The sequence below is a fragment of the Loxodonta africana genome, chromosome 1 (genome assembly GCF_030014295.1).
Source record: "Loxodonta africana isolate mLoxAfr1 chromosome 1, mLoxAfr1.hap2, whole genome shotgun sequence".
NCBI lineage: Eukaryota > Metazoa > Chordata > Mammalia > Proboscidea > Elephantidae > Loxodonta > Loxodonta africana.
Window position 1 is genome coordinate 12,335,294 of NC_087342.1, and position 26,898 is coordinate 12,362,191.

At 39.4% G+C, this 26,898-nt stretch overlaps 2 protein-coding genes across 5 annotated transcripts in view; one reads left to right on the forward strand and one right to left on the reverse strand.

Annotated features, from left to right (window-relative positions):
* IQCB1 (IQ motif containing B1) overlaps positions 1-15,042 on the reverse strand; it is an 86,439-nt gene extending 71,397 nt beyond the window's left edge. For 3 of the 4 annotated variants that reach the window (XR_010322359.1, XM_003412969.4, XM_023551743.2), the window contains exons 1-4: positions 14,956-15,042; positions 5,040-5,151; positions 4,650-4,812; positions 931-1,060 (exon numbers count right to left, since the gene is read on the reverse strand). Coding sequence is in view for 3 of the 4 variants with exons in the window: in XM_003412969.4 (XP_003413017.2) it covers positions 931-1,060; positions 4,650-4,812; positions 5,040-5,139 (393 nt within the window). In the remaining variant the exon portion in view is untranslated. Of the gene's footprint in view, positions 1-930; positions 1,061-4,649; positions 4,813-5,039; positions 5,152-14,864 lie in introns of all 4 variants that reach the window. The other variant, XM_023551742.2, reaches the window with a different exon arrangement.
* Positions 15,043-15,192: 150 nt separating this feature from the next.
* Positions 15,193-26,898, forward strand: part of EAF2 (ELL associated factor 2) — a 48,053-nt gene continuing 36,347 nt past the window's right edge. Inside the window, exons 1-2 of the mRNA XM_003412831.3 lie at positions 15,193-15,386; positions 25,091-25,185. Of these exons, the coding sequence (XP_003412879.2) occupies positions 15,278-15,386; positions 25,091-25,185 (204 nt within the window). The 5' untranslated portion in view covers positions 15,193-15,277. The remainder of the gene's footprint in view (positions 15,387-25,090; positions 25,186-26,898) is intronic.

The window sequence follows — 26,898 nt, forward strand, 5'->3', positions numbered from 1 at the left end:
CAGCAGTTCAAATCCACCAGGTGCTCCTTGGAAACTCTCTGGGGGCAGTTCTACTCTGTCCTGTAGGATCGCTATGAGTTGGAATTGACTCGATGGCAACGCGTTTGGTTTGGTACTTTGCATGGTACCACGGTAACTGAAACTCGTGCATATCTCAAGTTTCTATAACTGAAACTCATGCATATCACGAGTTTCAGTTAAGATAGCACTGTGCAAGGCATGGACTGTCTTTAATGGAACAGTCACCAAGCTAGAACATATGGCAAACCATAAAATAAGTCTGAAAAAATTTCAAAGGACTGAAATCACACAAAGTATGTTATGTGACCACAATAGAATTAAATTCGAAATCAATAACAAAGGATCTAGAAAAATCCTAAAATATTTGGAAATTAAGCAACACACTTCTAAATAACCCATGGATCAAAAAAGAAAAGTATATATGGGAATTAGCACAATTCACTCCAGAAGCACTTGTTGAACTGAAATAACCTCTACGTTTTGGTTGAAACATTTTGACTAGAGAGGATTAGAAAGACCAAGGAGAAAGTCTGCCTTTATTTTTCACCACTGAGAGTTACTGATAAAAGTTCTGAACACAGAGAACAATGCTTTCCTCTAACATAAATTTAAGTAGAAAGTATGTTTTAGGAAGATACTAAGGAAATAATTGTTTTTTGATGCTGTCCAGAGTTGAGTAGGAAGGCAGATCCTTCAAAAAGTTCTACTGTCTGCTTCAGCTAACACTTGAGAATTTTCTAATATAGAGATGATTATTTACTTGGTTGTAACTTAAAATGTGTAAAGCCATTACTCTAATTGTACTCTCACCCAAATATCGCATATTTGAAAAATAACATGGAATGTCATCTCAAGAATTAAACTGTTTTGGTTATAAAACAAAAAACACTAAGTAAACAACATATATACCTTAGCTGCATTGATGAAACATGTCTGTAATCGTCTTCCCAAAACCAGAAAACTTTCTACAGCTGATGGAAGTAATTCACTGTAAAATTCCTCTGCATCTTCTCCTGGCTCCAAGCCCACACAGCAATGGCTGAAACAAGAGCACAAGTCTGTGACTTAGTTTGTATTGATTATAAATTTCAGCTAAATGCTAAAGCTTCTATTGACATGCCTTAATGAGGATTTTTTGTATCCTTCTTTTGTTGCCAAACCAATAAAGAATTTTTGTTGGAAAACTGGTCTAAGAACTTTGGTGTGGACATTGCCTGTACTTAGATCCAAGATTCATCCTAAAAACCTGTATTTCCACTCCTCAGGAAAGAAAAGACACTTGGTTCATAACAAAGAGAAACAGGGCAAGTAGTCAGTGAATGGGATAAAATCACCTAAAATTAACCTTAAGAGGTTAATTCATGGATACCATTTATGTCAACTGATGCATTTTAGACATTCTGGTAGCTGAAAAACACAGAATAAGATTAGCAAGGGACAGCTTAGGAAATCAAACACTCTGAACTTTATACCAATTTCTACTTTTCTGTAGATCTACTAAGGTCCCTGGATGGCACAAATGGTTTGCACTCAACTACTAACCTAGAAGGTTAGCAGTCTGAATGCACCCAGCAATGCCACAAAAGAAAGACCTGGAGATCTGCTTTTGAAAAAAATTACAGCCAAGAAAACCTGTGGTGTGATTAATTACTTCTAGCCATGGTCTTGTGACTCCCACCCAGCTGACTGGGTGGGGCTGTGCAAATAAGATAACTGTGGCCACTGAGGGCTTGGCAAGTTCTGCCTTAAAAGAGAGCCAGCTCCAGAGCAGAGAGGAGAGCCCACCACCACCAAAGAAGAGATCCGCAGCAGACAATGCAGTGGGCTTCCTGGCCCACAGAGCGAGAAAGCTGAGTGCCTTTGGGCAGAGACTGAGGGCCAGGGAGAAGTCCATGCCTGACCCACGAATTTGGGACTTGCCCACCTGCACAACTGTGTGAGCCATTTCCTTTAAATGTTTCCTAAGTTTATTGACACATTGCAGTAAACAAGGGAACCCAAAGACAGGTGGAAGAGTGCCGAGGTGAGAGGGAGTAGTTGATGTTAGAGATGATGGAGTGGTACAGCAGCTTGGAAATGCTAGACACTTGAAACATCTTTAACCACCACCTCATAGGAATCAGCTTTGTGCTGATCCTTAGAAAAGAAATTATTCATTTCAAACCCTATGGAGCAGCTGTTACACGTGGAATCATGAGTTCGAACTAACTCTATGGCCATGGGCTGGGTTTGGTTTTGGTAGATCTACTTTCCTAAGTTCTGCAAGGTATCTGCCTGTGTATTTCTTATATCGGAAGGGAAAACAGTAAAAATCCAACTTTAGTAGAAATATTGAATATTAAAGGAGGGAAAGTTATTTAGAGAAATGGTTCCTCTTGAAATGGCACATAAAATATTGGTAATGACTGCTTTTCACAGCCAAAGTCACTCCCTGAATATGCACTGAATATATTCGGAAGTTTCAATAATAAAAAGTATTTGTGTAAAAGCCCCAAATCCAAAAATAGGCTCTATGGGTGTATTCTAATGAGGAAGGACTGCTGTTTTAATCTTTTCAACAAAATGTGCAAACATAAGATAAGCAATGTTGTTGCGTGCTGTCAAGTTAATTCTGACTCACAGCAACTACAAATTGGGCACGCTAAAAACTAACTGGCTAATGTCCACCTGTATCAAGTTTTTTTTTGCACTTTGGTTTCTAATGTTAATTATTTAAGAGTATTTATTTGGATTGAGACCATTAATAAATGAAATTATGTTTGTACATTGACGAACATGGGGTTCTTTTAAGTCTTCAATTTCAATTCAGAGAACCTGGCTCGATAAGTATTTTCATTGAAGCAAAGCAAAAACATGTCTTTATTAGCTTAAACAAAGAATTAATCTTGAAAATTGAAGTGTAAAAAAAAAAACCTATGTTTATTTGTTAATTGTTCTTTCTAACTGTATACCTTGGATTTGGCCTTTACCTAGTAACAAATTAGGAGTAAGCAATTTAGAAAGCCAGGATCCAATTAGCAAATACACACTTTCAGTTATCTAATTTATAATAAGTATTTTTTTTATGCAGCTTAGGCACTGAGAAGATCTGGTTTATTTTATTGCCTCTTTCAAAAAACTATTTTCATCTTTTTTCTATGAACTGTGTCTAGCATGGCATTATATCAGTTAATTCTGCCTCTGAATATTGACAACATTTGGATAACGAAATATATGGCTGAGACAGCTACAACACCACAAAGCGAAATTAATAGTTTTTATATATGTTCTCCTATAGTACTTTGCTTGTATCTTTCATTTTTTTTTTTCCTTCATTTTAGCATTCCGCCTGTATCATAACATTTACATGACTGTTGTTGTTAGGTGCCGTCAAGTCAGTTTCGACTCATAGCAACCCTTTGTACAAGAGAACACTGCCTGGTCCCCGCAATCCTCACAATCATTGCTGTATCTGAGCCCGTTGTTGAAGCCACATGTCAATCCATCTCGTTGAGGGTCTTCCTCTTTATTGCTCACCTTCCACTTTATCAAGCATGATGTCCTTCTTCAGGGACTGGCCTCTCATGAGAACATGCCCAAAGTATGTGAGATGAAGTCTCGCCATCCTCGCTTCTAAGGAGCATCCTGGCTGTACTTTTTCCAAGACAAACTTGTTCCTTCTTCTGGCAGTCTGTGGCATAGTTAATATTCTTCACCAACATCATAATTCAAATGCATCAATTCTTCTTCAGTCTCCCTCATCCACTGTCCTACTTTCGCATCCATATGAAGCAACTGAAAATACTGTGGCTTAGGTCAGGCACACCTTCGTCCTCAAAGTGACATCTTTGCTTTTGAATACTTTTGCTGCAGATTTGCCCAATGTAACATGTCATTTATTTCTGGACTGCTGTTTCCATAGGCATTGATTGTAGATCCAAAGAAAATGAAATTCTTGACAACTTCAATCTTTTTTCTGTTTATCACGATGTTCCTTATTGGCCCAGTTACGGGGATTTTTGTTTTCTTGATGTTGAGATATAATCCATATTGAAGGCTGTAATCTTTGATCTTCATCAGTAAGTGGTTCAAGTCCTTCTCACTTTCAGCAGCCAAAGTTGTGTCATGTGCATATCGCAGATTGTTAATGAGTCTTCCTCTAATCCTGATGCCACGTTCTTCATATATTCCAGCTTCTTGGATTATTTGTTCAGCATACAGATTGAGTAAGTATGGTGGAAGGACACAACCCTGATGCACACCTTTCCTGATTTTAAACCACATATGACTGTTAGGCCATCTCTATTGTCAGCTTCTCAAGTGTAGGGCCAATGCCTTAATTTCTTCATTCATTTAAATATTCATTAAATAATAAATAGCATATTAGGCATTGGGATTCAGTGGTGAGCAAAATGCATTGTCACCATCTTCATGGAGCACATGGAGGGAAATTTAGATATTAATCAAATAATCACACAAATAGATACAGAGTTAAAAATAAATATTATGAGGCAAAAGCACAACCAAAACCTAACACAGGAGGTTGTCAGTGCTTGCTAGGTAGATGAATAAAAAAGGAAGCAAATATTGAAAATCAAAATCTACTACTACGTCTCTCAAGAACAAGATGGTTTATTATTGCAATTTACCTTAATATTTGAGTAAGTTGGGAAACGGTAGACCAACCACCCTGGATTCGAGAACAATCTTGACTGAGGACCAAGAGGCAATACTGAATGAGGTCATAACAATATATGTCTTGTTTGACTTTCTTCAACTCTGAGCCTCCTAAAGGTGTGCTGTTTATTATTTCTAAGGCAAAAGGAAACAAGATATACTTATTTTTGCTCAATAAATACAAGAGCTATTTGTATTTTTATATGTTGAATAACTAAAAATAAATTAAAAAGGAAAAATGCTTGAGATACCAGTGTTAAGATTTCTCTGAATAAATTAGAAACAAATACTAAATTTGCACCCATGATAGAATTGTTTAGTTACTTAAACAGTGTTAGTTAATCATGAAAATATTTTCTTACCTTTTAACTTCAACAATATAACAGGGACATTCTGCTCAGGACTTTTTGCAACCTCAGCAGCTAGAGATAGTATCCTTGGGTCTGTACCAGTTGGCTTCATTTCTCTTATCACCTATATTTTAACAAAATCAAAGCATGAAGGTCAAACAGCTGTAAAAAACTTCACTCTCCAAATTATGTTTGAAATACGCTTTCAATATAAATGAAAACTTGACTTTGCTTGCCTTGTTTGAGAAGTGACAGGTAGGTTTTTTTCATCTTTACAGGAAACTCTGGCTTTTCTAACCAGTGTGTCTCTATTTCCTACTGAACAGCTTTGGTAGGAACTATTTATTGAGCACCCACCAAGAGTCAGGAACTAGGCTAAGTGCTTCACATTCAATCTTTCAAACCTACACAACAATCCTAGGATAGGAATTAATGTTCATTATACAAGAAAAACTAAGGGTGCAGAAGAGAGTCAACACGGCAGTCTGAGACTGCTACCTTTGTGCTTACTGCTACCCTTTGGATGCCATCTGGGAACCTGGATTTGGGGAAGGTTCCCACCATTCCTTGATAAGAGGTGCTCACTGTACCCACACGTTGGGACAAACAGTGCCGTTTATGCTGAACATCTGCTTTACTTCTGGGAGTCTAGCATTCTGGTACATGCTAGGCAGGGGCTGCCTCTGTGACCAGTCTCCAGGAAAAGCCCTGGGTATTGAGTTTCTAGTGAGCTTCCCTGGTAGACAATATTTCACATACATTGTCACAAGTCATTGTTGGAGGCATTAAGATTGTCCTGTGTGACATCAATGGGAAAGGATTCTTGGAAACTTCTACTTGGCTTCCTCTGAACTTCACTTCATGTGCCTTTTCCTTTGCAGATTTTACGCTGTATCCTTCTGCTGTGTTAAATCACATCTGTGAGTATAACTATATGCTATAATCCTAGCAAATTACCAAACCTAGGGGTGGCCTTGGGGACCTCAACACACTGAGGCTCAGAAATGTTAAGTAATATTAAGATAACCAAAGCTTATTTATAAATAGCATAATAAATAAAACCAATTTCCTAAAGTTAAAAAATAGCCATGTTCCACTTCAAATTGTTCCCAAAACTTTCTCTACATAAAAAAGTATTAATATATGTTAAAAGATCAGATATTGAATAAAAAATATAATTTTTGCTAAATTAGAATAAAAGTTAACATGTATTATGAAAGCTAACATATATGCAAGTTCAAGTTGAATATGAATAAAATGAAAGCATGTCCACGACAGCCAAAAAACAACCTTGAGTATGTCCCACCTGAATTCAGAGACCATCTTAAGAATAGACTTGACGCACTGAACACTAATGACCGAAGACCAGACAAGTTATGGAATGACATCAAGGATATCATACATATTGAATGCAAAGGTCATTAAGAAGAAAGAAAGAAAAGACCAAAATGCATGTCAGAAGAGACTCTGGAACTTGCTCTGGAATGTAGAATAACTAAAGTGAACAGACGACATGAAGCAAAAGAGCTGAACAGAAGATTTCAAAGGGTGGCTTGAGAAGACAAAGTATTACAGTGAAATGTGCAATCACCTGGAGTAAAAACCCAAAGGAAAAGAACACACTTGGCATTTCTAAAGCTACAAGAACTGAAAAAATTCAAACTTTGAGTTGCAATATTGAAGGATTCTACGGGCAAAATATTGAACAAAGCAAATAACATCAAAAGAAGATGGAAGGAATACAATGAGTCACTGTACTAAAAAAACTGCTCAACATTCAGCCATTTCAGGAGGTAGCACATGATCAAGAACTGATAGTACTGAAGGAAGAAGTCCAAGCTGCACTGAAGGGCTCCAGGGATTGATGGAATACCAACTAACATGTTCAACAAACGGATGCAGCACTGGAGATGCTCACTCATCTATGCCAAGAAATTTGGAAGACAGCTACCTGGACAGCTGAATGGAAGAGATCCATATTTGTGCCTATTCCAAAGAAAGCTGATCCAACAGAATGCAAAAATTACTGAATATCATTAATATCACATGTAAAATTTTGAAGATCAATCAAAAGCGGTTGCTGCAGTACATCGACAGGGTACTGCCAGAAGTTCATGCCAGGTTCAGAAGAGGACTTGGAACCAGGGATATCACTGCTATTAGATGAATCATGGCTGAAAGCAGAGAATACCAGAAAGATGTTTACCTGTGTTTTATTGACTACGCAAAGGCATTCAACTGCGTGGATAGTAACAAATTATGGATAGCATTGCCAAGAATGGGAATTCCAGAACACTTAATTGTACTCATGAGGAACCTGTACACAGACCAAGGGGCAGCCCTTCAAACAAACAAGGAGATACTGCGTCGTTTAAAGTCAGGAAAGGTGCGTGTCAGGGCTGTATTCTTCCACGATACTTATTTAATCTGTATGCTGAACAAATAATTTGAGAAGCTGGACTATATGAAGAGGAATGTGGCAACAGAATTGGAGGAAGACTAATTAACAGCCTGCAATATGCAGACGACACAACCTTACTTGCTGAAAGAACTTGAAGCGCTTAAGATGACAGCCTTCAGTATGGATTGTACCTCAACATAAAGAAAACAAAAATCCTCACAACTGGACCAATAAGCAACGTCATGATAAATGGAAAAAAGGTTGAAGTTATCAAGGATTTCATTTTACTTGGATCCACAACCAATGCCCACAGAAACAGTAGTTAAGGAATCAGATGACATATTACACTGGGCAAATGTACTGCAAAAGACCTCTTTAAAGCGTTTAAAAGCAAAGATGTCACTTTGAGGACTAAGGTATGCCTGACTCAAGTCATGGCATTTTCAATTGCCTCATATGCATGGGAAAGCTGGACAACGAATAAGGAAGACTGAAGAATTGACACCTTTGAATTATGGTGTTGTTGGCAAAGATTACTGAATATACCATGGACTGCCAGAAGAATGAACAAACCCATCATGGAAGAAGTACAGCCAGAATGCTCCTTAGAAGGGAGGATGGTGAGACTTTATCTCATGTGCTTTGGACATGTTACCAGGAGGGACGAGTCCCTGAAGAAAGACATCACGTTTGCTAAAGCCAACAGTCAGCAAAAAAGAGGAAGACTCTCAACAAGAGGAAGGACGGTAGCTGAGACAATGGGCCCAGGCATAATGACTGTGAGGATGGTACAGGATCGGGCACTACTGCACAAAGGGTCACTATGAACTGGAACCGACTTGACGGCAGCTAGCAATAACAATAACATACATTAAGTTTTTACTGTGAGCTAAGCACTGTGCTAAATCCTTTTATATGCGTTAGCATATTAAATCCTCACAACAGCACTATGAGGTAGAATCTGTTATTTCCATTTTATAGATTAAAAAAATGAAGCTTGAGGAATTTAACACCCTTGTCCTGGCTCCACCAGCATGTGTTGAATCATCATTCAAATCCAGATCAGTATGACTCCAAGGCCTGTGGTTTTAATTACAATGTTTATTATATTTCTTCCCATGTAAAAGTGGAAAAAATGCAGAACATATTTCCAAATGATCTTTTTTTTTTTTTTTTTGAGAATTTAAAATTATTTCTTTGGTGTTAATAAAGTTACATTTGCTATAGGCAACATTTGTGGTTAACAGTTTCTAAAAGTAATGCTAATCACCATTCTTATTATTGTTCAAGGATAAAAGCAATTCTTAATTAGGATTTTTGAGATTTCAGCTAAGAATTACAAGTTCAATCAAGTAGTTTTCATTAGATTTGCTAAGGTATCATTATTTTGAATCAGAAACTAGATTATTTGTGAGTTAGAATTTTGCTCTACATTTCATCCAGCTCTGTCTGGGACCCTCTACTGTGATCCCTGTCAGAGCAGTCGGTGGTGGTAGCAGGGCATCATCTAGATGTACTGGACTCAGTCTGGTGGAAGCTGTGGTCTGTTAGTCCTTTGGACTAATCTTTCCCTTGTATCTTTAGTTTTCTTCATTCTCCCTTGCTCCTGAAGGAGTGAGACCACTGTTGTATCTTAGATGGCCGTTTATACACCCTAGACGCTACTCACCAAAGTAGAATGTAGAACATTTTCTTCATAAAATATGTTATCCCAGTGGAGCTAGATATTCCCCAAGACCATGGTCCCCAGAGCCCTTAGCCCAGCAATTCAGTCCCTCAGAGAGTCTGGATGTGTCTATGGAGCTTCCCTGACCTTGCCTTGGACAAGTGGTGCTGGCTTCCCCAGTACTGTGTACCGTCTTACCCTTGACCAAAGTTACTACTTACCTATTGTCTATTTAGTGTTTTTCTATCCCCACCCTCCCCTCCGTTGTAACCATCAAAGACTTTCTTTTTGTGTGTAAACCTTTTCATGAGTTTTTACAGTAGTGGTCTCATATGATACCAAATAATCTACTTCTAACTCATTTTCTAACTATTCTTTTTTTGAATTAATTTTTATTGTGCTTTAAGTGAAAGTTTGCAAATCAGGTCAGTCTCTTATACAAAAATTTACACATACCTTGCTATATGCTCCTAATTGCTCTCCCCCTAATGAGACAGCACAGTCCTTCCCTCCACTCTCTCTCTTTGTGTCCATTCGGGCAGCTTCTGGCCCCCTCTGCCCTCTCATCTCCCCTCCGGACAGGAGATGCCAACACAGTCTCAGTGTCTACTTGAGCCAAGAAGCTCATTCTTTACCAGTATCACTTTCCATCCCATATTCCAGTCCAATCCCTGTCTAAAGAGTTGTCTTTGGCAATGGTTCCTGTCTTGGGCTAACAGAAAGTCTGGGGACCATGGCCTCCAGGGTCCTTCTAGTCTCAGTCTGACCATTAAGTTTGGTCTTATTACAAGAATTTGGGGTCTTCATCCCACTGCTCTCCTGCTCCCTCAGGGGTTCTCTGTTGTGTTCCCTGTCAGGGCAGTCATCGGTTGTGGCCAGGCACCATCTAGTTCTTCTGGTCTCAGGATGATATAGTCTCTGGTTTGTGTGGTCCTTTCTGTCTCTTAGGCTCATAATTACCTTGTGTCTTTGGTGTTCTTCAGTCTTCCTTGCTCCAGGTGGGTTGAGACGGATTGATGCATCCTAGATGGCTGCTGGCTAGAGTTTAAGACCTCAGACGCCACTCTCCAAAGTGGGATGCAGAATGTTTTCTTAATAGGTTTTATTATTCCAGTTGACTTAGATGTCCCCTGAAACCAGGGTCCCCAAACCCCTGCCCCTGTTACGCTGACCTCCAAAGCATTCAGTTTATTCAGGAAACTTTTTTGCTTTTGGTTTAGTCCAGTTGAGCTGACCTCGTAACTATTATTCTTGATAATTGACATCTCAGTCCATCTTTCATACTGAAGAGTTGGATATGTCATCAAAAAAAAAAAAAACCCAAACCCACTGCTGTCAAGTCGATTCTGACTCATAGCAACCCTAAAGCCACAGCATCCAGAATTCATCTTTTATTAGATAAAATATAAACTAAAAATAATTTTATAGAAAGTCTGACACATAGTAGGCACACAACTTGCCAAAAGAGTGCACAGTTACCTCATTCTTTCCAATAGCTGCGTTATGCTAGGCTTCCTTTGTAAGCGTTTATCAAAATAATTTTATAGAAGAATCATAACCCAAATGGGGAAAACATAAAACAGAATTTCAAATTCTCATGGAATGCAGACTTTCTGGAGCTACAGAGGTTGGATGAACTACCAAAATACTGCCCAGAGATAATCTTTAAACCTTAAACCAAAAATATCCCCTGAAGTCTTCCTAAAACCAAACAGTCTAGCTTAACTAGTAAAAAAAAATGTCTCCTTGAGCATTGTGCTCTTTTTAAGAACTATCTACATAGGATCAAAGCGACAACAGCAACTCAAAAGAGTAGACTGTAGCCTTAGGGGGCAGTGAGTTTATGTTAATGGAGGAGGAACAACTCAGAAAAGGAGTGAAAATGGTTATACAACTCGAAGACTGTAACAAGTGTCACTGAATTGCATACAAAGAAACTGCTGAATTGGTGTACGTGTATATTCTCAACAACAAAGAGTATATCAAAATATATTTAAACATCTCTATTGATAATCATTCCAGTTGTAGGATATTACAAGCAATGATGCAGTGAATATCAGTGTATGTGTGTTTATGTACTCATGCTAGTATTTTTGTAGAATGAATTCCTTGAAGTTGGATGGCTGGATTACAGGGTATACATAGTTCACATCTTGATTAGACAATGCCAAGTTTTTCTACAAAATGTTTTTCTGATTTGTATTCCCGCCACGAAGCATGAGGCTGTTCATTTCCTTAGTCCTTTACTAACATGTTATCTTTCACATTTTTGCTAATCTGTAAGATGAAAATTGGTATCATGCTATTTTAATTTGTATTTATTAGGGAAGTCAGGCATATTTTCATGTTCACTGGCCATTTCTTCTTCTATATATTTCTACTCACATCCTTTGACCATTTTTCTACTAGTTTGTTTGCCTTATTCTTTTGTAGAAGCTTTTCATACATGGATATGAACTCTCTCTACCTTTATGCTGACTGTAAACAGTTTCTCCTTGTCTGCCATTACATTTGATTACAGTGTCTTTATCATAAGCTTAAAATTTTTTATGTAGACAAATATAACAGTATTTTCCTCTACGGCTTCTATTTTTTGTGTCTTTTTTAGAAAGGCCCTTCCTACTCAAAGATCTAAAAAGTACTAGAAAGACAAATGCACATATCTACATTAAATTTCTAAGGTAATTAGCCAAGAAAAGACATAAAAGTAGCAATCTGAAATGCCGTTTTTGTCATATGCTAAGTTATCATAAATATATTTGGGTATACTTTTTGAATTCTAGTCAGTTCCATTAATTTATTTATTACTGGACTAATACAACATATAAAAAATTTGTTTTAACATATATTTGGGGGAAATTTGCACTAGAAGGTAAGCTTCATGAGGGCCAAACCGAGACTAGCCTTGTACAGGTCTTACTCTTTGGGTCAATGCTGTATTCTCAGTTGCTAGACTAGTACCTGGCATGTGGTAGGTACTTAATGAATGTATGCTGAAAGAATTAATAAAGGCATGAACCTTGTATATTCCAAGACTCAATTTCCTGACCCTCTGCTTTTTTCCCTGTTACAGTATGGGAACCTCCAATTTCTGACAGGAAGTCATTTCGAAAGAATAAGATGGGCTTCAAACATAGCTCCTGCCCTCCTGGCTAACATAGTAAAACGTAACTGAAACATGATCATCACCAAACATCTGTGTGTAGGGTGCTATGTTAGATGCAATGGTCACAATGATTAATGATGTTCTAGTTGGGAAAGAAAAGGCATTTAACTATCTATAAAATACAATATCTTAAGCACCAAATAGATAACACAGATGATAAGATAATAAAGTCAGAGGACTGGTCTTCCCTGAACCAGTTTTTTAGACTTATAAACAAAGTAGCAATTCCCATCTCCTAGAATAATTAAGGAGCCCTGGTGGCACACTGGTTAAGAGCTCGGCTGCTAGGCTGCTAACCAAAAGGTCAGCAGTTTGTACCTACCAGCCATGCCTTAGAAACCCTATGGGGCAGCTCTCTAGGATCGCTATGAGTCAGAATCAACTTAACAGCAACAGGTTTTTTGTTTTTTTTTTTTTTAAGAATAATTAATATACGGAAGAGAAGAGAGCCACCAAGGACAGCCCTCAAATGTTCTGACGGTAGAGCTAGACATTAAAAACTACGTGGAGAGCTCTTATTATTTGCCATTCATTTTTCTAAAAGTTTTCATATATTAACTAACTTAATCCTCTCAACAATTTTTAAGAGATAAACAAACAAACAAACAGCCACTGCCATCAAGTTGAATTCCGACTCGTAGGGACCCTATAGGACAGAGTAGAATTGCCTTACAGAGTTTCCGAGACTGTAATCTCTACGGAAGCAGACTGCCATATCTTTCTCCCATGGAGCAGCTAGTGGGTTTGAACCACGGACCTTTCAGTTAGCAGATGAGCGCTTAACCACTGCGCCATGAAGGCACCTATTCTAAGAGGTATTATTTTTTCCCTGATTTTAACAATAAGCAGCCTTAACTTTGGAGAGTTAATTAGTTTGCACAAAATCACAATGCTAGGTATGAAGCCAGAGTTCAAACTCAGAAATTCTGGCTCCAGAACCTGAGCACTCAGGTACAGTCTTAAAACCAAGAAAAACAAAACCCATTAGCCGTGTGTTGATTCTGACTAGTAGCAACCCTACAGGACAGGGTGGAACTGCCCCATAGGGTTTCCAAGGAGCACCTGGTGGTTTCGAACTGCCGAGCTTTTGGCTCGAGGCCATACCTCTTAACCACTATGCCACCAGGGTTTCCTCTTAACCACTCGTAGGCCTTACAAGTGTAGAAATTTAGACTAGCAGATAGGCTGAAGGAGACATTCATCTATTCATCTAGAACAATAAATCAGGGCTTCAAATTGTTGGAACCCCTGATGATTTGCATTTCTAACAAGTTCCCAGGCAATGCTAATGCTGCTGGTTAAGGACCAATTTTGAGAACTACTAGTAGAACAGTGGTTCTCAAAATTTATTATACACCTGGGGATCTTGTTCAACTGTAGAGTGTGAGTCAGTATATCTGGGGTGAAGCCCTGGTGGCACAGTGGTTAAGTGCTCTGCTGCTAACCAAAAGATCGGCAGTTTGAATCCACCAGCCGTTCCTTGGAAACCCTGTGGGGCAGTTCTACTCCATACCATAGGGTCACTATGAGTGGAAATCCACTCAACAGCAATGGGTTTGGTGGTTTGGTATATCTGGGGTGGAAATGGAGCCCTGGTGGCACAGTGGTTAGGAGCTACAGCTCCTAACCAAAGAATAGGCAGTCTGAATCCATCAGCCTTTCCTTGGAAACCCTATGGAGCAGTTCTACTCTCCTATAGGGTCGCTAGGAGTCAGAATCAACTGGACAGCAAGGGGTTAGGGATGGAAATGCATTTTATCAGCAGGGGTCCAAACCAGAAGGAACCAGTTGGAAGCCCTGCAATAAACTGGCCAATTTGGCTGTGGTGGAAGTAAGGGAGTTCACTTTACATAACTACAATGAAGAATGATCAGCGGTTCCCTATGAGTTGGAATCCACTGGATGGCAGCGGGCTGGGTTTGGTTTGGTTTTGGCAACCATTTGTAAAGTTTCTTTTGGGTGCTTTTCAATTTGGCTCCAAAGCAACACTTCTCCCATCTTTACCGTTAAATTAATAAGCTCTGACAGAAAAAAAACATTGTGGCAATTATTTATTAATTTACGGATGCTATTTTTTTATTACCCTGTTGCCAGACTACCAGCTCCAGCCCCAGTCTCGATCCTATAGGAGTCACGTATTTTTATCCCTATAGGATGCCTGTTACTGCATCCACGGATCACTGTGAAGTAAACGAAACAAGACAAGTGATCCCAAACGTCTGCAGTTACCGTCTCTGAATCCTCTTTCTTCCCTCCGTCCACTTCTCCTCTCCCAGGCCTAACTCCACCAGGCACTTCCTCAGGAACACAGAGGTCCGAGAAGGGCTGCTCATGTAACGGCGTCGTCTGCCCTCAGGTTCAAGGACCGAGGCTCTGGGGTCCGCGGGCTCATTTACTCAGGGTTCCAGTCCCGCCTTTGGCGCGCCCAGACCTTGGGCAAGACACCAGGCCTTGTGCCCAGATACAGCCCCATCCCGGACCTCAGTTTCCACACAACCCGTTTCCGTCGAGTCCACACAAGTAAGTACTCGGTAAAAGGCCCTTTTAACATTGAGCAAAAAGGGCTGAAGCAGGCCGAGCCTCCGGTTAAGAGCGCCGACATACCTGGTTACTTGCCCCAGGAGCCTGGCTTCCGGGCCTCCCGGTATCCACGGGTCCTCTCCCCGCCCCCGGGCCAGCCCCTTAGGTCCGTTACCTCAACTTCGCTTCGGGTTCCTCCAGCCCGGCCTTCTCCCACCGCTCGCCTCAGAGGCGCGGCCTTCCCGGGCCAGCGTGCGTCGCAACGCGGGATGGGCTCTGGAGGCGGGACCAGACGCCTCCGAGCCAGGGGGCGGGGCGCCCTTCGCCAGGCAGCCAATCAGCGCGCGAGAGCGCCCGCTGGGGCCGCGCGCGTCAGGCGGAAGGCGGGGCCTGCCGTGGCTGCGCTCGCAGCTGCCGCTGGAGCTACTTGAGGCTGAGGTGGCAGATGGTAGCGAGCCCGGCGGCGGCGGCGGCGGCAAAGTCGGAGGCAGAGGATAATGATGAATGGAGCGGCGGGACACTTGCACTTCGGCAGTCGCGAGCGAGTTCTCAAGTTGGGCGAGACTTTCGAGAAGCAACCGCGCTGCGCCTTCCACACTGTGCGCTGTGAGTGGGTATGACCCGCGGGAAAAAGGAGCCTCCGGGATGGGGGTGTGGGCGCACGAACCCCTCCGAGTTCTGGTCCCACCGTCCCCTGAATCTGCTGGACAGTGGGGGACCCAGCTGCCCTGCCTGGACTCCAGGGGGGCCGGAAGAAGGAGCTGGAGTCCAGCAGGTGTGCATAAACCCACGGAAGAATTTGAGACCAACAGGCAGGAAAGTGAAACTTTGTGGAGAAGGGCTGCGGAGGGGACTGTGAGACGTGACGGGTGGCTGAGGCAGAGGTGGCAAGGCAGATAATAACGTGACAGTTAACAGGGTGGCAAAGAACCGAGCTCTTCTCCATTGTGCCTGGGGAAGGGACTTCCTTGAGGCTGGTGGAGAAATCATCTCTTTTTCTCGCCTCTGGCTGGTCAGGGTCCTTATTTAGTGTGTTCCTGGGAAGAGGTTCTGAACCATCCCAATAATCTGTATTTCCTTGGGACTTCTGATTTCAGTCAGTTATCAAATATTATCAAAATATTGGACAGTGTGTTATTACATTCTTTATTCGGAAGGTATTTACCTCCCTGTGACTTCTACCTTTTGGTTTTCCTGTGTCTTTTGCAACTAGTTTTTAGTCGTTCGCTTTTATGTTGTTGAGGTTGAAAAGGGAACTCTTGCTTTAGTATTTGACTGATGTAGATTAGAGGAAGGAATGTTGCGTATTATGATTTTGTATGTAAAATTTCATTTTTTTGCATAATAACCCTCAGAATTAATTCTAGAGCTGGAAGGAAACTTTGAGATCATTAAATCGTGACCGATCATTTTTCTGTGGCAAATTGCAAAGTAGGTATTTTTTTCACTTCCTTTATTCGCCTTTGCCCAGCTTCTAAGTCATTCTGCCCTGGCTCGTCTAGAGACCTTTATGGTTTTCGCTTTGAACTGGTCTGTGTTTCAGCCAAAACTCCTAACAAAAATTTACATTCTCCAAAAATTTACTTACATTGTGACTGTAGGAACTTATTTTTATGTAAGCAAAATATTCTTATTAAAGGTTTTTTTAAGAAAAATTATTTTGCTGTGTATCGTCTCAGTAACAACAACAAAATAAATAAAATTTAAAAGAAAAATTAACATCCAATTGGTAGAATAAGCGGGGGAGATGTTCATGAACAGAAGATCTTCAACGGTGCCGTCGTTTATTCTTCTTTACCTTACTCTCTGGTCCAAAGCTTCTCGCAATGAAACAGCGGGTAGTGCTGACTGCAGTTTCTCTGCCTCTTTAATCTCATTTTCCAAAAGTATGATATGGTTCTTACCTGGTTTCTCCATGTCTTTCTTTCAAGCAGTGTCTCCCCTCTCGTTTTCTCTTTCTTCTCAGGTATGTTGTAGTCTTTATACACTATAGGCTGTTGTCCATAGTATTAATTTTTCAAATTACTAAGTTTAAGATTATAAAAATTTGCTCAAGAATATTTGTTCCCATAACTTGGGTATATACTCTCTTTTTAAGGACATGAATCACAAATATAAGTAAATAAAAAATAATCTTTGAAAAGCACCATTGCAAGCGCTCTAAAGCCTTTCATTTATAAAGGTTCACAAAATGCTGGAATTCTGCCTTCAGTGTAAGAGAATAAGTGAAATAGGTCAATGATCCAGCTGCAAGAATGAAAATAAAACAGCAACAATAGCACCCACAAAAAAAAAAAACCCAGATATTTGAGTATCAGCTTAGTCCAGTAGAAGCCATTAGAACGGTTTTCAGCCCTCATTTTTTTCTTATTGTTGAAGTAGGCATAGCAATTGCACATAATCTTTTTGTAGTTGTTGTTAGGTGCAGCCGAGTCCGTTCCAACTCATAGTGACCCTGTTTGCAACAGAATAAAACACTGCCCGGTCCTTCCAAGACAGATTTGTTCATTCTTTTGGCAGTCAGTGATATATTCAATATTTTACGTCAATGCCACAATTCAAAGGCATCAATTCTTATATGGCCTTCTTTATTCATTGTCCAGCTTTCAGATGCGTATGAGGTGGTTGAAAATACCATGGCTTGGGTCAGGCACACCTTAGTCTTCAAGGTGACATCTTTGTTCTTCAACACTTTAAAGAGGTCCTTTGCAGCGGATTTACCCAATGCAATGCATCTTTTATTTCTTGACTGCTGCTTCTATGGCTGTTGATTGTGGATCCAAGTAAAATGAAATCCTTGACAACTTCAATCTTTTCTCTGCTTATCATGATACTGCTTATTGGTCCAGTTGTGAGGATTTTTGTTTTCTTTATGTTGAGGTGCAATCCATACTGAAGGCTGTGGTCTCTGATCTTCATTAGTAAGTGCTTCAAGTCCTCTTCACTTTCAGCAAGCAAGGTTGTGTCATCTGCATAACACAGGTTGTTAATGAGTCTTCTTCCAATCCTGATGCCCCGTTCTTCATACAGTCCAGTTTCTCAGATTATTTGCTCAGCATACAGATTGAATAGGTTTGGTGAAAGGATACAACCCTGACACACACCTTTGCTGACTTTAAACCAAACAATATCCCCTTGTTCTGACTGAACGACAGCCTCTTGATCTATGTAAAGGTTCCTAATGAGCACAATTAAGTGTTCAGGAATTCCCATTCTCCGCAATATTATCCATAATTTGATATGATCTACACAGTCGAATGCCTTTGCATGGTCAATGAAATACAGGTAAACATCTTTCTGGTATTCTCTGCTTTCAGCCAGGACCCATCTGACATCAGCAACGATATCCCTGGTTCCACACCCTCTTCTGAAACTGGCCTGAATTTCTGGCAGTTCCCTGTTGATATATTGCTGCAGCCATTTTTGAATGATCTTCAGCAAAATTTTGCTTGCGTGCGATATTAATGATATTGTTCTACAATTTCCACATTCAGTTGGATCATCTTTCTTGGGAATAGGCATAAATATGGATCTCTTCTACTCGGTTGGCCAGGAAGCTGTCTTCCATATTTCTTGGCATAGACGAGTGAGTACCTCCAGCACTGCATCTGTTTGTTGAAACATCTCAGTTGATATTCCGTCAATTCCTGGAGCTTTGTTTTTCGCCAATGCCTTCAGACAGCTTGTACTTCTTCCTTTAGTACCATCGATTCCTGGTCATATGCTACCTCTTGAAATGGCTGAACCTCAAATAATTCTTTTTGGTATAATGACCTTGTGTATTCCTTCCATCTTTTGATGCTTTCTGTGTCATTTAATATTTTCCCCATAGAATCCTTCACTATTGTAACTTAAGGCTTGAATTTTTTCCTCAGTTCTTTCAGTTTGAGAAATGCCAAGTGTGTTCTTCCCTTTGGGTTTTCTGTCTCCAGCCGTTTGCACATGTCATCACAATAGTTTGTCTTCTCGAGCTGCCCTTTGAAATCTTGAGTTCTTTTCCTTGACTGTTTCTTCCTTTTGCTTTAGCTGCTCGACACTTGTGAGCAAGTTTCAGAGTCTCCTCTGCCATCCATTTTGGTCTTTTCTTTCATTCCTGTCTTTTCAGTGACCTCTTGCTTTCTTCATGTATGATGTCCTTGATGTCATTCCACAACTCGTCTGGTCTTCAGTCACTAGTGTTCAATGCATCAAATCTATTCTTGAGATGGTCTCTAAATTTGGGGGGGATATACTCAAGGTCATATTTTGGGTCTCGTGGACTTGCTCTGATTTTCTTCAGTTTCAGCTTGAACTTGCATATGAGCAATTGATGGTCTGTTCCACAGTCGGCCCCTGGCCTTGTTCTGACTGATGACATTGAGCTTTTCCATTGTCTCTTTCCACAGATATAGTCAATTTGATTCCTGTGTGTTCCATCTGGCAAAGTCCATGTGTATAGCTTCCATTGCTGTTGGTGAAAGAAGGTATTTGCCATGAAGAAGTTGTTGGTCTTGCAGAATTCTATCATTGGATCTCCAGCATTGTTTCTGTCACCAAGGCCATATTTTCCAATTACCAATGCTTCTTCTTTGTTTCTAACTTCCACATTCCAATCACCAGTAATTATCAATGCATCCTGCTTGCACGTTCAATCAACTTCAGACTGCAGAAGCTGATAAAAATCTTCAATTTCTTCATCTTTGGTCTTAGTGGTTGGTGTGTAAATTTGAGTAATAGTCGTACTAACTGGTCTTCCTTGTAGGCGTATGGATATTATCCTGTTACTGACAGCGTTGTGACAGCGTTGTACTTCAGGATAGGTCTTGAAATGTTCTTTTTGATGATGAAAGCAATGCCATTCCTCTTTGAGTTGTCATTCCCAGCATAGTAGACTATATGATCGTCTGATTCACAATGGCCAATACCAGCCCATTTCTGCTCATTAATGCCTAGAATATCGATGTTTATGCGTTCCATTTCGTTTTTGACAATTTCCGATTTTCCTAGATTCATACTTCGTACATTCCAGGTTCCGATTACTAATGGATGTTTGCAGCTGTTTCTTCTCATTTTGAGTCATGCCACATCAACAAATGAAGGTCCCGAAAGCTTTACTCCACCCACGTCATTAAGATCGACTCTACTTTGAGGAGGCAGCTCTTCCCCAGTCATCTTTTGAGTGCCTTCCAACCTGGGGGGCTCATCTTCCAGCACTATATCAGACAGTGTTCCGCTGCTATTCATAAGGTTTTCCCTGGCTAATTCTTTTCAGAAGTAGACTGTTGGGTCCTTCTTCCTAATCTGTCTTGGTCTGGAAGCTCAGCTGAAACCTGTCCTCCATGGGTGACCCTGCTGGTATCTGAATACCGGTGGCATAGCTTCTAGCATCACAGCAACACACAAGCCCCCACAGTATGACAAACTGACAGACACGTGGGAGGACCAAAATTCTAAGAAATATTAAAGGGAAGTCTCCAGTTAGAAAACCAAGAACATCAGACAACAATCCAAAACTAGGATGCAAGACAGAGCAACCAGATACCAACCCAGATAGGGAATTCTCAAAAACAAGTCAAAGCTAAAAGATTAAAAATAGGAAACCAGAGATGTCAATATGTAAATAACAACAACATGAAAACAAAAAAGAGGGAATAAACAGTGTAGCCATAGAACTTCCATAGGGCGAGGAAGTTAAGGCAATATCAAGAAATAAAAGACTGGTTTAAACTTAAAAAAATAAAGGTAAATTTCAAGGTAACCACAAAGGAAGCTAACAAACCTACCCATCGAAATAAAGAAGAAAAACATAAAGACTCAGCAAACACAAAATCAACAATAATGAAAGAGATGAGAAGAAAATACATAAACAAAAAGAACTCAGTACAGTAAATGTAGCAAAGAAACCGTCAGCACCACACATATGCACACACAAATACATCAAAATGACAGCAGCAACCTCATAACCTATCAATAATTACACTGAATGTAAATAGCCTAAATGCACCAGCAAAGAGACAAGAGTGGCAGAATATATATGTATCTATGCGTACATATGTATATGTGTATATGTATATATATATAAAATACATGTATATATACATGATCTATATATATGCCATCTGCAGGAGACACACCTTAGATACAAAGACATAAACTAAAACTCAAAAGATGGAAAAGAATAAGCAAACAGTAACCAAGAAAGAGCAGGAGTGTTAATATTAATCACTGATAAAATAGACTTTAAAGCAAAATCCACCTTAAAGAATAAGGAAGGACACTATATAATGATTAAAGGGTCGATACACCAGGAGAACATAAGCAAAATAAATATATACACACCCAATGACAGGGCTCCAAAATACATAAAGCAAATTCTGACAGTGTTGAAAAAAAACAGTTCCACAATGATAGGAGACTTCAACACACTACTTTCAGTGAAGGACAGAACATCTAGAAAGAAACTCAGTAAAGATACGGAATGTCTAATTGCCATAATCAACCAACTCGACATATACAGAACACTCCACCCAACAGCAGCAAAGTATACATTCTTTTCCAATGCACATTGAACATTCTCCAGAATAGAACACATTTTAGGCCACAATGCAAGCCTTAACAAAATACAAAACATTGAAATAATGCAAAGCATCTTTTCTGATCATAATGCCATAAAAGTAGAAATCATGAACAAACAGCAAGGAAAAAAAAAAACACGTGGAAACTGAACAAATACTTTGCATAAAACTACTGCGTAATAGAAGAAATCAAACATGGAATAAAATTTGTAGAATCAAATGAGAATGAAAACACATCTCACCAAAACCTTTGAGACCCAGCAAAAGCAGTGCTTAGAAGCAAATTTATAGCAACAAATGCACACATCAAAAAAAAGAAGAAAGGACCAGAATAACACATTAACTCTACAACTCGAACAAAGAGAGCAGCAAAAGAAGCCATCAGGTACCAGAAAAAGGAAATAAAAATTAGAGCAGTAATAAATGAAATAGAGAATAGAAAAACAATAGAATCAACAAGACCAAAAGTTGGCTCTTTGAAAAGACCAACAAAATTAGTAAACCACTGGTCAAACTGACTAAAGAAAAACAGGAGAGGAAGCAAATAACCTGAATAAGAAATGAGACATGTGATACCACAACAGACCCAACTGAAATAAAAAGGATCGTAACAGAATGCCAAGAAAAATTGTACTCAAATTTGAAAACCTAGAAGAAATGGACGAATTTCTAGAAACACACTGCCTACCTAAACTAACACAATTTAAGATAGAAAAACCCATAACAGAAGAAAAGATTGAAGAGGTAATAAAAAAATTCTCAACAAAAAAGCCCTGGCCCAAACAGCTTCATTGGAGAATTCTACCAAACTTTCAGAAAAGAGCTAACACCAATACTACTTGTCTTAGTTATCTAGTGCAGTTAGAAATATCAAAAGTGGTTGGTTTTAACAAAGAGAAATTTATTCTGGCACAGCCTAGGAGGCTAGAAGTCTGAATTCAGGGCGCCAGCTCCAGGGAAAGGCTTTTTCTCTCTGTCGGCTCTGGGGAAAGGTCCTTGTCATCAGTCTTACCCTGGATCCGAAGGACACACTAGTCTTCTGGCTCTTGTTTCTTCGTGGTATGAGTTCCCCTGTCTCTCTGCTTGCTTCTCTCTTTTGTATCTCAAACGAGATTGATTTAAGACCAACCTAATCTTGTAGATTGAGTCCTGCCTTGTTAAGGAACTGCCTTTAATCCTGCCTCATTAACATCATAGAGATAGGATTTACAACACATGGGAAAATCACATCAGATGACAAAATGGGGGACAATCACACGATACTAAGAATCATGGCCTAGCCAAGTTGACACATATTTTGGGGGGACATAATTCAATCCGTGACACTACTCAGGCTATTTCAGAGCACAGAAAAGGAAGGCATGCTCCTGAGCTTATTCTATGAAGCCGGCATAACCCTGGTACCAAAGCCAAGCAAAGACACTACACAAAAAGAAAACTACAGGCCAATATCTCATGCACATAGATGCAAAATTCGAACCAATAGAATTCAACAGCGTATCAGTAAAATAATACATCGCAACCAAGTGGGATTCATACCAGGTAGGCAAGGATGGTTTAACATTAGAAAATTAATCAACGTAATCCACCATATAAATAAAACAAAAGAACCACATGATCTTATCAATCCACACAGAAAAGGCATTTGACAAAGTCCAACACCCATTCCTGATAAAAACTCTCAGCAAAATAGGAATAGAAAGGAAATTCCTCGACATAATAAAGGGCATTTATACAAAGCCATCAGCCAACATTCTAAATGGAGAGAGACTGAAAGCATTCCCCTTGAGACTGGGAACCTGACAAGGATGTCCTCTATAACTACTCTCATTCAATTTCTAGTTCCCAATAAAAAAGAAGAAATGTTGCCATCAAGTCAATTCCAACTCATAATGACCCTATCGGAGAGAGTAGAACTGCCCTGTAGGGTTTCCAAGGAGCGTCTGGTGGATTTAAACTGCCAGCCTTTTGGTTAGCAGCCATAGCTCTTAACCACCATGCCACCATAGTTTCTATGGGGCAGGGGGTAATAATTGGGAGGGGCCTCTGGATAATGGTAATGTTCTATTTCTTGAGCTGATCGCTGTTTGAACACATGTCACTTTGTGAAGATTTATCGAGCTTATGATTTGTGCTCTATTTTGCATGTATACTATATTTCAATAAGTAATTAGCTTAGAAAAAATAATAGAGCGTGAGGAATTTTCTATTGGATTTATTATCAGTCATTGATATATCAGTTTGAAATATCTTTAAGGAACTTTCATGTCTTAGAGGTTCTTAAGTTTGTTAGGTATGTGAAGTACCTCAAACATCTTAAATTCCTTTTAATAACATCATTTGAGCTTTGATTTAGCTCAAAATTAAAACTTATTTTAAATTCTCTCTTAGTGGCAAATTATATTAAATTTAAGTATCCTTTAGTGTATAGGTTCATAAAAACTTAAGCTGTTAAATCACAACTTGACTAAGGCAAAGGTATAGAAGTTTCCTAGACTCATCCAAACACCTTGAGGGATCAGGTTGCTGGGCTTAAGGGCTGGGGACCATAGTCTTGGGGGACATCTAGGTCACTTGGCATAACATAGTTCATAAAGAAAATGTTCTACATCCTACTTTGGTGAGTAGCATCTGGGGTCTTAAAAGCTTGTGGAGGCCATCCAAAATACATCTGTTGAAGAAAACCAAAGACACAAGGAAAATACGTATTAACACAAAGACTAAAGGACCACATGTACCAGAGCCTCCATCAGCCTTACCTTGGAGGAACTAGATGGTGTCCAGCCACCAACACTGACCACAGGAATCGCAACAGAGAATTCTGGACAGAACGGGTGAAAAATGAATAACAATTCAAATTCACACACACAAAAAAAGACCAGACTTACTGGTCTGACAGAGACTGGAGGAACCCCTGGAACTATGGCCCCTGGACACTGCTAACTCAACACTGAAACTACTCCCGAAGCCCGCTTTTCGGACAAAGATTAGACAGGCCTATAAAACAAACAATAACACGTGAGGAATGTGCTTGTTAGTTCAATAAAATATACAAGACCAAATGGGCAACTCCTGCCTAAAAGCAAAACGAGAAGGCAGGAAAGGACAGGAAAACTGGACAAATGGACACGGAGAACCTGGGGTAGAAAGGGGGAGAGTGCTTTCATATTGTGGGGATTGTAACCAATGTCACAAAACAACATGTGTATAAATTTTTCATTGAGAAATTGAGCTGTAAACTTTCACCTAAAGCATGATTTAAAAAAAAAAAAAATGAAAAAAACTTAAGCTGTTAAATGAGGTAAGATTGCTTCTTCTTAAGTTTCTCCATTAATATGTATTTGCTGTGTATTCATTTATTTTGTACTTTGCTAGAACAGCACATGAGTGGTAGTGAACACCAAAGGCTTTAGAAAAAATGGGAAAAAAAGACTGAAAATTGAAAATGTTCTGTATCGGTATCTCAGGAAGTTGGGGAAAAAAACAGGCCTTTATTTAGGGTTTTAGCAGTGGAATATCTTTGTCTGGTGCATCTTGATCTAAACAGTATTCTGAGAAGTATTTTTCTCAAAATTACACATACAGAAGTAAACTGGATTGTAGTTTTTGTTCATTTGCAGTGTGCGAAGACTCTTCTAAACTATTTTAACTACCGGTTTTTATTAACAGTGATTTATCACTCTGAAACATGCTTATATTTTTGACATCTAAGTATCATTCCATTTTATAAAAATCAGTATTTGTATTTGTTTTTAGATGACTTCAAACCTGCTTCTATTGATACTTCTTGTGAAGGAGACCTTGAAGTTGGCAAAGGTGAACAGGTGACAATAACCCTACCAAATATAGAAGTGAGTATTTCTGTATATTTAGACTAAGAGGATCTTTTTGCAGGGCTCCCACTAAAGTTAAATGAAAATAATTGCCCAATTCATGTAGCAAAATTGCAAGGAATTTGTGACATAAGGGACTTTATGTTGTATATCGCAGCGTAATGAAAAACCGTCTCTAGGAGTAGACTGGGTAGGTAGTTATTAGATTATGAAGAATCTTTTATGTTTGTTACATAGACATTAAGACAATTATTAGAGGTTTTTGAGCAGAAGTGACATGATTAAATACGTTTCTTTCTTTTTTTTTTGGAGGAATTTTGGTAGTAGTTTGGAGAATGGGTTGGAAAAGAAAGAGACTCGGTCAAGGAGGCTTTAATGAAAAAAGTCTTGTCTGTTTTTTTGTTTGTCCATTCTGTATTTCCAGATGTGCCCAAGTAATACTACCAAATACTACTTGCATAAAAATAAAGTTCTTTGTTGTTTACTTTTCTCAGTCCTTGAGTTAGAAATTTCTTGATATCCAACTTGTTTCTTTTTTCTTTTACATTGACTTAGTATATTCTTAGAGAAAACAAAGACTGTAACATGAGGAAGACACTGGAGTATGAGTTTTTGAGATTTACTGTTTAATTTTTGTAGTAATAATAGTGCTGGTCCATCCACATTCTCTTGTATGTGTTGTTGAGATGACTTGTCATGATTAGAGTTATACCAGGTAAGGGCTCTATCCTCTAGTCTACCATCTTTTTCTTATTTTTATCAATCAGCATCATTTATTGAGACCCTGCTATAGCACTGTATCAGTGGTTGCTTTTGAAGGTTTTCTCTAAGGCTAATTAAGTTTATCAGAGTTCCTGGGTGGCACAACTGTTAAGTGCTTGATTACTACCCAAAAGCTGGTAGTTCGGACCCACACAGAAGTGCCTTGGAAGACAGGCATGGAGACCTGCTTCTGAAAGATCCCAGCCTTGAAGATCCTATGGAGCACTTGCGCACTGCACAAGTGAGGTCACCATGAGTCAGAATTGACTCGACAGCTACTAACAACAACAATTAAATTTGTAAGGGCTTTTTACTGAATATTTTTCATTTACTCCCTTAGGAACTGAAAGAAATGAAAAAGCAATTCACTATGAGGTGTTGTGGATAAGTAACCCTTTGTATTATTTGATTATGAAAAAGTGTTCAGATTCTGGTCTCTTTGTGATAGTTTGGCTATTTACTATCCAATAACCTAAGCCTTCTTTGCTTTGGAAACCCTGGTGGCGTAGTGGTTAAGTGCTACAGCTGCTAACCAAAAGGTTGGCAGTTCAAATCCACCAGGTGCTCCTTGGAAACTCTATGGGGCAGTTCTACTCTCCTATAGGGTCGCTATGAGTCGGAATCAACTCGATGGCAACGGGGTTGGTTTGGTTTGGGTTTTCTTTGCTTTATGATGTTTATTAAAGAAAAATCTAAACCAGCCACTTAACTTTATGTAGTTGAAAAGCCTTAATTGAGAATAGGCACCTCTAGCCCCGGTTTCAGATTATAGTATTATTGATCAGTGTTGTGATCAGAAAATGTTAGTCAGATTCTTCCTTTGCCACGTAGAATATTGTTTTCTCAAATCGCAACTCCCCCATCCTTATCCTTTGCATTGATGTTCTACTTCAAGCAGATGGACATTCTTACATTTATTGATAAACTCATTCATTCATAGCCTGCTTTAATCAAGTATTACAATCCACC